Source organism: Gobio gobio, assembly GCF_949357685.1.
Source record: "Gobio gobio genome assembly, chromosome: 16".
Classification (NCBI taxonomy): Eukaryota; Metazoa; Chordata; class Actinopteri; order Cypriniformes; family Gobionidae; genus Gobio; species Gobio gobio.
Window position 1 is genome coordinate 48,891,123 of NC_137109.1, and position 12,553 is coordinate 48,903,675.

The window sequence follows — 12,553 nt, forward strand, 5'->3', positions numbered from 1 at the left end:
TAAAAACAGGCTATAATTTGCTAGTTAGTTCACATGCATTAGCAATCAACAGGTTGAAATAATTAAGACTTTTTTTAATGTATTTGAAAGGAGAAGGCTGGATTTATTTGATTAAAAATACAGTAAAAACACAATATTAAGAAATATTAATACAATTTCTAATAGCTGTTGTGAATATATATTGTAAAATGTATTTTATTCCTGTGATCAAAGCTGAATTTATCATCATCACTCCAGTCTTCAGTGTCACATGATCCTTCACAAATCATTCTGATATGCTGTATTAAAAAAACAAACCCAATATAATTTTGAAACTTTAATTTTGAAACAATTGGAGCTCTATTCCATAAAATGACAGATGTCAAGCTCCTGAAAGGACAAATACTATAACCACTAGAAAGGCACCATAAACTAGTCCACATTCTGCACTACATACCAAGTCTTCTAGACCATAGCATTGCTTTATATGGACTAGTTTTATGGTAGGAGTTGAACTTTAGTGATATTAAACTTCACTGCATGGAAAAGATTTCAAAATGTGTAAACAAAATAGCAAAAATCTCAATTATTTATTAAGTCATTCATTAATGTTAATGATAAACATTTCAATAAAAAATAGCATGTATATTTCTGTATACATAGCATCTATATTTGTATGTTAGTAAGTGGTGTTTAAAATTGCTCTGTGCACAATGAGCTGGTGAGTTTATGATGAGTTATGCGGACCGGTTGTTATGGGCTGTTTTGTGCCAGAAAGTCCAGGGCCACTTTTTTTGCCCCAGTCCGCCCCTGACCTCATCATCAGAGAAGAGATGAAGAGGGAGGGGAAACAATTATGTGCACGGGTAAATAATTTCACTGCACTGCAATATTTCATTATTAATAGCTCATGATGAAACAAATAAGGCATTTGACATTTCCTGCTTACAAAATATATTTTTTGACCCATCAGACTGAACTGCTTCAAACTCTATAATGCCAAACCCTGGTTTGTTTCCATCTGGTTAGTTACAGAATCTCCAATGCTGAACGCCCAAGTGGGATGAGTAATAAGCTCCTCTGAGATCAATCTTGAACAGAAGCACGGATAGTCTCTTCAATGCAAGAGATAAAATCTCTGTTTCTCTCATTTCCTTACCAAACCATACTAAACCAGATTCAATCCCAAACTAGAAAATGCAAAGACATTATGATTTTTAGCTGACATGCACGCTGTTAATCCCTCACTTTAACCCTTTTCTTCATCCTAATAAAAGGCTGTTTAATAAAGTTCAGATGCTCGGATGCTTCCAGAGCACGCATATTTCTGAAAGTCTGCTGAAATACTTCTTTTAACAGCAAACGTATGTACATTCATTAAAGTTACAGGCACTACAAGATGAATGACCTACGCTTTTATTAGTGTTGTCTTGGCGAATGCAGATGCAACACACTTTGCGTGCTAACAGGGCTCGTGCGTGACTCATCAAAATCTGAAGGCTTATAAAAGAGCCTCGTGCGCACTTCTGTGTTCATTGCACTTCAGGAACAGCTCGCGCACACAGCCTTCAAAACCGCACTCTCTCCTACTTCAACAAGTAAGTACCTTAACAACAGTTCACGAGTACGTTAAGGATGAGCATGCATTAGTGTCGGATGCGTTTCTTCGCTTGCAAATAATTGCGCTGCAACGACAACTGATTTATGGCGTCGTCGCAATCAGCAGTGTGTGTGAAGATATGCCGTCTTCATGTGCTATCTACTTCCCACTTCTCAAGCTCAAGTCGTGATTACGAGCTTATCGCTTTCAAATGTTGTTCATGTCAATGTTTTAACTGGGAAACTAGTAACGTTGTTTATGATCATTCCGATACCACGTGAAGACAGCACTTAAGCTCATGTTACATAACCACTTTAGATCTACTCGAGTCAATGTAATGCAAGCATGCTCAAACCGAGCTGCATAGTTTATTGTGCTAATCTTTTCAAGCATTTTGCATGACTTTGCATAACTTTTTTTTTTTAATCGTATGTGCAAAATGTGACCACAATGAATGGAAGCAAGTGTTACGCAATGCTCTTGCGTTGAGAAAAAAAAACATGGGGTGTGTTTGGATGGAGCACTACTACCGTATTGTTTCGAATATAAGACGACCATGAATAGACCAGATTAGAAGACCAAATATTGTATTTTAAATCATTTTAAAATGCATACATGCATATTTTTCATATTTTAAAGTATGGCAAATACTGGTAAAAATGTACCAACAACAACATTCATAAATAAAACACCATGGCTATACGATAAATATAACCTGAAGTTCTCATTTAGTGGATTTCACTATGACTGATTTCTCCCCTTTTTATGTACAGTGAGTAGTCTCAAGGCCTGTACACACCGGGATGAACGGGATGAATATCGCGCGTGCTTATCACCAGCGTTTTTCGTGATGTTTTTCGGCGCGTCTTGAGTGTTCACACCCAAACGATTTTTCACTGGCGATGCGCTGAGTGAACATGCATTTTCAGTAGATGCGCTCCCGTACACAAGGTGGCGCTGCGGCACTTTATGCTCCTGACACTCACCTGTCACATAGAAGAAGAAGAGAGACAGTATTTACGTGCTTGCTAAAACCATACAAATATTATGTCTATGTCCAAAACCATTCACACACCTTTTGCTAACTGGCAAGTAGCATTAGCAGCTCATCTTCTTCTTTGTCTACTTACTACTTCTTCGTCGTATCAATGTGTGCTCGGCAAGACCGTTTTGTGCTTGAGCGCCACCAAGTCGTGTTTTACTGTCACTTCAGCAGCTCCAGGCATGTGAACAAAAGCACGGAACTCATTGGTCGGCCAGTTTTTAACGCGCCGCGTCAAAATAAAAAAAAAAATCTTTTTTTTTAAATGACGCTTTTACGCCTGGCGTTTTGCGCGTCGGTGTGCACACTCACATTGGCGCCCTTTTTTTTTAGTCACGAGGCGTTAAACGTCGGCGATATACGCGCGCGAAAATCGCCCCGGTGTGAACAGGCCTTCAGCCTCAGTCACATGGTAGCCTGACAAGCCAGACCAACATCTATTCACCTGAACATTCTAAGCATTGAGGGGGTACACCCATAGGTATACAAAATAAAGGCTAGATGTCTTACGGCGAAGTCTTTAACGTCATCACCGGTGGCCATCTTGTCACAGGCAGGGCTCTGTGTCTCCTGATGTAAGGCGAGTGATCTGAACACAAATACTCTTATCTCGCTGAAATCTTGACAGATTTACAAATGGTTTGGTTTCTTACAAACTTTATTAACGTGGCTATAATTCTGGATGCTTGAACAAATTATGAATAAGTATGCAGTGTCATAACTACATCTCTGACGTTTATAACAAACCAAACAGTTTGAAAATCGGTAGAAAATTTAGCAAGTTATGGTTATTTAAAAAGTACATGCACCATTAAAACACAATGTTAGGTGTGAGCGAGCTGACTGTGACAAAATGGCCGCCAGGTGCGGATAGTGCTGGGCGGTATACCGGTTCATACCGAATACCGGTATTAATTTTCTTTATGATATGAATTTTGATGATACCGGTATTGCGGTATCATGTCGCTTAAACAACGTTCGGAACGCGGCGCAGCGCGTCATTGTTTGAGAGGGGACCCATTTCATTGATGCACTGTAGTAAGAGCAGTCAGGGCACAGTTGAGATCGCATTACAGCACAGCCTATGGCTGTATCCTATACTCTCATTCACTATTCCCTACGTTATCACTTTATTTGAAGGAGTGAATGTAAACGTGCGTGAAGTCGGACAACCGTTGTGTGTACATCGGCTGTACACTCGTTATTGCGGTGCAATGGGATAGAATGAGTGCACTCAATAACGTCCACTAAGGTTTCGGACACCACTACAAATCGCTGTGCCCTCCAAATAATACTATATTTGAGGTTATGGGAGCGGTGTCGGATTCAGCCCTTGATTATTGTTGAGAATTCAAACTACACGCGGCGCGGTTTCTGCACGGAGCGCTGCGATGAGTTTAACAACGCTCACCACATGGATCATATAGCACTGATATAGACCGGAGCGAGTGCGTTTAATTTTTATGGACATATTTCAAAAACTCTAGTGCTCTAGACATGAACCAGAAGTGTGTATGCGCGCATATTTCATCACGTCTTATTTAAATGAAATGTATGCACTGATTACACTGATAACCTAACGTTATGTCTGATCACGAACGCGCTGACATGATGGATTATTCAAAAGACGATGTAAGTTAATAAATAAACTGACAATTCAAAGAAGAATGGGCCAAAAAGTAACTGCTTTATTCTTTCTGTGTTAAATTGATGTGTGTCATTCGTTCCGAGAGTCCTGTTAAATGTATTGCTAATATCCTCATTTCTCTTCGTTTTGGCAGTTTGTTGTTATAGAGGGTTAGATTTTTAAAATGCTTAAGGTGCCCTCAACTCAACTTTTAATATTCAGGTGTCTGTAAGTATGATTCTAAACGTGTTGCAGGTCTGTGTTTTATTGTTTGTTGTCTCTCCACAGCATCATTTTTTTAACCTGTAGACCTATTAACTCTAGTGTGGAATTTTTCTACAATATTCACTCGTCATGACAGTAAAACAGGGTATTCTAGTCAATCTCCAGCAGTATTTCCTCTCTCAATCAGTAGAAAATGTGATTAACACCCTGTCATGCATAGGGGAAAAAATACCGTCATATACCGTGAAACCGATATAATTTAGAAAAATACCGTGATATACATTTTTGGTCATACCGCCCAGCACTAGGTGCGGACGTCGACCTCCATTGGCCAGCAGCGCGGACAAGACATCTAGGCTTTATTATGTATAGCTATGGGTACACCTACCACTTCTGGGAATCCTTGCAAAAAAAATTCTCTTAGCGGCAGTGGCGCCGCACTGCTGTGTTCCCCAGTGCACTTTGTCACACAGGAAAAAAATCCAACAGAGGACAAACCTTTCACATTTTAAGGGTCTAATTGGCTTTGTGCCCTCAGGTGAAGTGACTTTTGTCTGTGTGTGTATATATGTATATGTATGTTCCATATCTGACAAGGAGAATACAAAACAATCGGGTATCCTTTCGGAGTCCGACTTCTGGGTTTGTGTTGCCCTCAATGGTGTTTGAGTTTTCAAAATGGCCGCCAGGTGAATAAGGCGAATTGGCAGGGCTCAATCCAAAGGGCGGGATAAACGGTTGTCTTTCAGATTCCCTCTGCATGCAATAGGATAGCGCTACAACCAACCAGAGCAATGAAGAAGGTGAAGTGGAGCTAGTTGATAGATTAAACTTTCGCCGTATCCGGTCGGCAAAACTCCGAACACATCTTCCTTTCTTAAGAAGGACTTCATTGCCGTTCTTTGTTCTTTCCTCAAAGAAACTCAACTCCAAGTCTTCCAGAGTCGCGGCCAAAGCCGAAAGACCGAAAGACCGCTGTTCGTCAGCTTCTTTGTTTACGAGTAGCACGCAGAACCGCTGCAAGTCTGCCGTCATTATGTTAAGCCCGCCCACCGACTCTATACACGATGTGATTGGCCTGACCAGAGTTTGGTTTTTCCATATCTGACAAGGAATGGAACTACCCTAGCTGCAAATTACATTTGCTGCTGCTAAGGTGCGTCTAGAGTTCTAGGCTAGTCACATGGCACACTTATCTTAAAGGGTTAGTTCACCCAAAAATGAAAATTCTGTCAGTAATTACTCACCCTCATGTTGTTCCAACCATGTAAGACCTTCGTTCATCTTCGGAACATAATTTAGTATATTTTTGATGAGAGCTGTCTCACTCCTCCATAGGCTTTCAGAGGGACTGAAACTTGATGGCCCAGAATAGTAAGTAAAAACGTCATTTAAGGAGTCCAAATGACTACAGTGGCTCTGTATTAAGTCTATCATGCGACAAATACTTTTTGAGCGGAAAAACAACAAAAATAACGACTTTATCACACTATTATTGTTGTTCAATTTGAGCCTCTGACGAGAGTTCGTGGGAGTGCCACGACGCATGCGCGAGAACTGAGATTACGGCGTTCTTCTACTACTACTTGTTACTGGCTGCTCACTCTTTCGGAGTAGGGTTAATCTCAGTTCTCGCGCATGCGTCGTGGCACTCCCGCGAACTCTCGTCAGAGGCTCAAATTGAACAACAATAATAGTGTGATAAAGTCGTTACTTTTGTTGTTTTTCCGCTCAAAGTATTTTCGTCGCATGATAGACTTAATACAGAGCCACTGTAGTCACCTTAAATGACGTTTTTACTTCCTATTCTGGGCCATCAAGTTTCAGTCCCTCTGAAAGCCTATGGAGGAGTGAGACAGCTCTCAGATTTCATCAAAAATATACTAAATTATGTTCCGAAGATGAACGAAGGTCTTACATGGTTGGAACAACATGAGGGTGAGTAATTACTGACAGAATTTTCATTTTTGGGTGAACTAACCCTTTACCACTTCAGGAGTTTAGAAGTCGCCATCTGATTGGTTGAATTCTTACAGGATGTCTGCAAGACGTGTGTTTCGTACTTTAATGGTCTGCCTGGAAACAAATGCCCTGATGCCAAACTCCCTCGTTGAAAAGGAATGCTGTCGTGTTTACAACTGTTGACAACCAGGATCAACTAAATGCTGGATTTTCAAAAGTTTCATAACTTTATTTTTTTTAGGATATTTAAATATACATGCAGTGAAGATAATGTAGGCGTTGCCTGGACCACATTTGTGTGGCTTTTAATGTTTAATATATATTTTTGATGAAAATGAAAAGAGGCAGAGTGGTGTTTTATGACATATTTCTCCTGGAACGCATTGAGCGCGCGTCTATTTCGCTTCAAACGCTCGATTTATACGGGCGTCCACAGCGTATTGGACTGGATTCAAAATGTTCATGCATCCAATTAGACGCGATTTTGATGCTCTATTCGCGTTTGGTGTAAACACAGCATTAGGCCGATCACATACTGCCATTTCTTTCTTTTTTTTGGGCTATGTAATGACACACTTGCCTGTCAGTTTTAACACTATTAGCATTGTCTTTTTGATCTTCTGACACCGTGTTTCTTGGCTGCTTAATGAGAATTGTTTGCGTTTATCAGTCCTGAGAGAAACACTCGTTTTACTGGTATTTTGAGCTTCCTGTTGTTGCGGGTGTATTATTGATGTATAAAAGTTTAGACCCCGAATGACAACTCTTTTCAGATGTATTTCCAAGAAAAACGTCTATATTCGGAACAATACGGTACTATGCAATTCAGTAAACATGCATAAGTAACTAGTGTGCAAATCTGCCTTTACTATCGCTGTTACACATTCCATCTGATTGCTTCTGTTTAGGTTGATTTCATGTTATGCAATATCCTCTCTTGACTGTTTTACCAAGGTTTTTTTTTTTTTTTTTTTTGCAGTGCCTCCCTACACACTCACATACTTCGCGGTCAAAGGTTTGTATGAATGGCTGTTTCTTAATCTTGTCACATGATGCATGTCTAACCCTTCAGAAAAGTCTGGAAAAGTTTTGATGTGGTTCAGTGTTATAATACAACGGAGCTGCAAACAAAAGTGCAAGTTGTATGCAACACAAGCCATATGCAACTATTAAAGAACTCTTATATTTTAGGAATTGGTTGAATTTGCATGCAACTTTAAAACGTATATTATAATATAGCTTATTATTTACTAGATGATGCACAACTGCATGAATGCACTCTCTGTTCAGAGAATATTCTTCGCTCCACTGATAATCTTTGGCTTCCTGCATGTTCTCTGAGCCAGCTATTGGTTGTCCAATCTGCCACTTGTCTGAAGGCATTTGCCCTAGATTGGGAAGGAGGAATGAATGGTGGTGAACTTCAGCCCACATGCACTGCTTATAAATTGGCATATTGCAACCCTGATCCTCATTAATCATTGAATGTGAAGTTGTTGTCTGAAACCACAGTCTAAAGTAGCATTTGCATTATCATTGAGTCTAACTATGTACTTTGATGCATGTGATTACACACTTAGAGGATTGTGGAATGCTGTTGCTATAGTAACGCCCCCTGACCCCGTGTCATGTGCCCCATACAGGCAGATGTGGAGCCTTGAAGATTATGCTGGCAGACAATGGGCAGCAGCTGAAGGAGAACCTGGTGACCTTTGATGACTGGATGAAGGGTGATCTAAAAGCCGGCTGTGTGAGTTTCTTCACTTTCAGTTTTCAGCATGGTTTAATGGAGCTAGGAATACCTTGGTCCGCATATTGATAACGTCTTATTTTATTTTTTTCAGGTCTTTGGACAGTTGCCTAAATTCCAGGATGGTGACCTGGTCCTGTTTCAGTCCAATACCATGTTAAGGCATTTGGGTCGCAAACATGGTACAAAAAAAGTTCTATAAGTTCTCTCATTATTTACTCGCTCTTATGTTGTTCCCAACCTGTATTAATCTCTTTCTTCTGTTGAACACAAAAGATATTTTGAAGAATGTCAAAGAGTTAGAAGTCAATTGGGAACAATAACCGATTTATTACTAACATTCTTTAAAATCTGCTCTTTTGCACCAGAATTAAATGAATACAGGTTTGGAACAACATGAGAGCGAGTAAATAATGAGAGAACTTTCATCACTTTAATGCATCAGTATAAAATCAAGATTACTTGAATGGTTAGTTCACCCAAAAAGAGAAACGTATCCCATAATTTACTCGCCCTCAAGCCACCCTAGGTGTATATGACTTTCTTCTTTCAACCAAACAGTGTTATATTAAAAATATCCTGGCTCTTCCAAGCTTTATAATGGGAGTGAATGGCATCTTAGATTTTGAAAACCCAAAAAAGCGCATCCACCATCGTAAAAGTAATCCATACGGCAAAATCTAAGGTACCATTCACTGCCATTATAAAGCTTGGAAGAGCCAGGATATTTATTGATATAACTGTGATTGGTTGAAAGACTAAAGTCATATATACCTATATAAATAAATTATGGGATGATTTTCATTTTCAGGTGAACTAACCCTTTAAGATTGTTTTATAATGTGACCATCTGAGGATGACACACTGCTTTATATATGAATGAGTACTCTATCCCGCAATGCAATGAACCAAAAGTAGTCAGCCACAATTTCTTTTAATTTACTTAATTTTTACACTTTTTATGCATGAATTCCTGAGATATCTTGATAGCATGTGCCAACAGTTTTGCACACTACTGTTAGAAATCTTTATTGCATAATAAAGTTTGCATAATTTATTGCACACTCTACAGTATGGACAGAACTGTCATAATTTATCCTTTTACTCATTCAGGTGCATATGGAAAAAACGACTCTGAGGCTTCTCTTATCGACATGATGAACGATGGAGTTGAGGATCTGCGCCTAAAATACATTAAGCTGATCTACCAGGAATATGTGAGTGCTGTAAATCTCAGACATTCAGACACTGGAAAAAAACAATCGCCCTTTGAGCCATTCAGAGCAAATCCACGACAAATATCAAGATTTTGTCAGCGATACGCTTGATATTTATCATGCATTTGCTCTGAAATGGCTCAAAGAGTGATTTCTTTTTTTAATTTACCCTAGACATGAATATTATTTTGTCTCCATCTGTAGGAAACTGGTAAAGAAGCGTTCATCAAAGATCTGCCCAACCATCTCAAACCATTTGAAGCCGTTCTGGCCAAAAACAAATCTGGGTTCCTAGTCGGTGATCAGGTGAGATCCTGCAGAAATACTAACCGATGTAATGAAGTACTGGTTCAATTCTGACCACCACCCACGTTTCATGTCTCCTCACAGATCTCATTTGCCGACTACAACCTGTTTGACCTTCTGCTGAATCTTAAAGTGCTTTCTCCCACCTCTCTGGACTCCCTCCCGGCGCTCAAGAGCTTTGTGGATAAGACTGCTGCCCGGCCCAAAGTCAAAGCCCTGCTGGAGTGTGACGACTTCAAGAAACTTCCCATCAACGGCAATGGCAAACAGTAATTCTTCAGCCCTAGAGAACATTCTCAAACAATGGCACTTTCTGTTAAAAGGCCTTAACTGGTGCTCTGTGATTAGCAAAATATCTCACGTCTTTATATGTATGTGTTTTGTATGTTTAACTGTCTTTGATAGTTTTTACTAACAGAATGTATCAATTATTATTATGAATAAAACTGACAAAACATCCAGAATGGTTTCATTGCTGCTTAAATATACTTCATTATAGAACAACTCTGTACCTATAAAACATGTTTTAAATTGCATTAAAATATAAAAAATTATTACAATTATTTTGAAGCACTCTCATGAGCCCTACTGAATAAGCATGTTTACAAATCCACTCAAACTCAAAGATCTAAGACTTTTTCTATGTACACAAAAGGCCTATTTCTCTCAAATATTGTTCAAATCAGTGTTAGTGAGCACTTCTCCTTTGCCGAGATGGGCCCTGTCCCAAATTGCACACTTCATGTGGACTTAAAATCTCTAGTTTGGTTAATTTGGTCCGAACCAAGGGCAAACAATTATATATTGTAGCATTTTTCAGCTTTTTTTGGTTCCTTTTCACACCACACTGATTTCTTTGGTCCGAACCAGTTGAAACGAACCAAAATGCGGTCACATGACAACATCCACATCACTCATTGGCCATGGCGTATTTCCTAAACTGTGACTGCACGTGCTGGTTTTGTCCCTGGCCATAATCGATTACAAAGTTTGTATACACCACAATATGTAAACAATACATTTCTATAATGAAGCGCGGATGCAGCTTGAAAACATCGTTCTAATGCACTGCAAACGGCGAGCATCGCATCGCTCGTCACTTCAAGCGACGATCGCGCTTGTCTTGTGAGTTTTCCAAAGTTGGGACCTAATATGTTAATCAGATCAAATTTCTATGAGGCTCTGCACCTCCTCACTACTCCAAGTTTTTCCGCGAGCTGCTATGCTAAAGTGCAAACTGTCAACAAACACTTCCCCATCCCATAATGCACAGCGCAGCTGACTACGGCAGCTGGTTTAGTCCAAAAATGATAAGTACTTTTTGCAGTTGGGTCTGTTCGAGGTCGGATCACGTTCTCACCACAAATGAACCGCTCCAGAGTTCGTCTGAAAGCGTACAGACACCACCTCTTCAAGGAGCTCTCGGTACGCTTGTTTGGTCCACTTTTGGTGCGCACCTGACCAAACGAACCTCAGGAAGAGCGTGAGGGTTTAGTGTGCCATTTGGGACTGGGCCATAATCCATCCACCTCACAGGTGTGGCATATGATAATTGCTCAGGTGTGCCTTAGGCTGGCCACAATAAAAGGCCCCGTCCACACGAAGCCAGAGCTTTCCCTATCCAATCTTTTCTTTTTTTTTTTTTCATTTCAATAAATATCTGCGTACACACGAGAGCACTGAAACTGACTCAAAGCGATGTAGTATACATGCCAGGCCAGTGTGTGGTCATTCCTCCACAGAAACACACTAAAAACGGAGAGGAGTTGTGGCTAGAAAGGGTACAGCTTTGGTAGGGGTGCTTCTCAATTCTTATTTGTGCATCCTTGTTTCCTTTCCTAGCTTCCTTTCCTCGCGTCTTATCTCCACCCCTTCAGGACGCAAGGAAAAGACGCGAGGACGGAGGAATTGAATGAAGTGAAATTACAACCCCAAATCAGAAAAAGTTGGGACAGTATGGAAAACGCAAAAAAAAAAAAAGAAATGATTTCTAAATTTACTTTGACTTGTATTTCATTGCAGACTATTTGAACAAAAAATATTTCATGTTTTGTCTGGTCAACTTCATGTCATTTGTAAATATGCATCCTTTCCTGTCCTTCAGACCTGCAACACATTTCAAAAAAAGTTGGGACAGTAAAGCATTTACCACTTTTAAGTGTTGTAAAAAGGAATGGCAACATTACAAAGACGTTTAGGGACTGAAGACACCAAGTGATGAAGTGTTTCAGGTGTAATTTTGTCCCATTCTTCCTGCAAACAAGTCTTAAGGTGGGCAACAGTACGGGGTCTTCGTTGTCGCATTTTTCGCTTCAAAATGCGCCACACATTCTCTATTGGAGACAGGTCGGGACTGCAGGCAGGCCAGTCAAGTACCCGTACCCTCTTCCTCCGCAGCCAGGACTTTGTAATGTGTGCAGAATGTGGTTTTGCATTGTCTTGTTGAAATATGCATGGACGTCCCTGGAAAAGATGTCTTCTTGAAGGCAGCATATTATGCTCCCAAATCTCTATGTACTTTTCAGCATTAATGGTGCCTTCACAGAAGTGCAAGTTACCTTTGCCAAGGGCACTGACACAACCCCATACCATGACAGACCCTGGCTTTTGGACTTGTTGCTGGTAACAGTCTGGATGATCCTTTTCTTCTTTGATCCGGAGCACACGGCGTCCATTCCTCCCAAAAAATACCTGAAATACTGATTCATCTGACCACAGTACACGTTTCCACTGTGTGATGGTCCATCCCAGATGCCTCCGAGCCCAGAGAAGTCGACGGTGCTTCTGGACACTGTTAACATAGGACTTCCTTTTGGCACAGTACAGTTTTAACTGGCATTTGTGG

The 12,553-nt window shown here is 40.2% G+C and overlaps 1 protein-coding gene across 1 annotated transcript; it reads left to right on the plus strand.

The window, feature by feature from the left end:
- The first annotated feature begins 1,277 nt into the window (after nt 1-1,277).
- On the plus strand, nt 1,278-10,172 carry gstp1.2 (glutathione S-transferase pi 1.2). Its single transcript, XM_079839037.1, has 7 exons — nt 1,278-1,577; nt 7,415-7,450; nt 8,079-8,185; nt 8,280-8,367; nt 9,299-9,402; nt 9,607-9,708; nt 9,793-10,172. Coding segments are annotated over exons 1-7 (627 nt in total). The 5' UTR covers nt 1,278-1,576; the 3' UTR covers nt 9,982-10,172.
- The last annotated feature ends 2,381 nt before the right edge of the window (nt 10,173-12,553 follow it).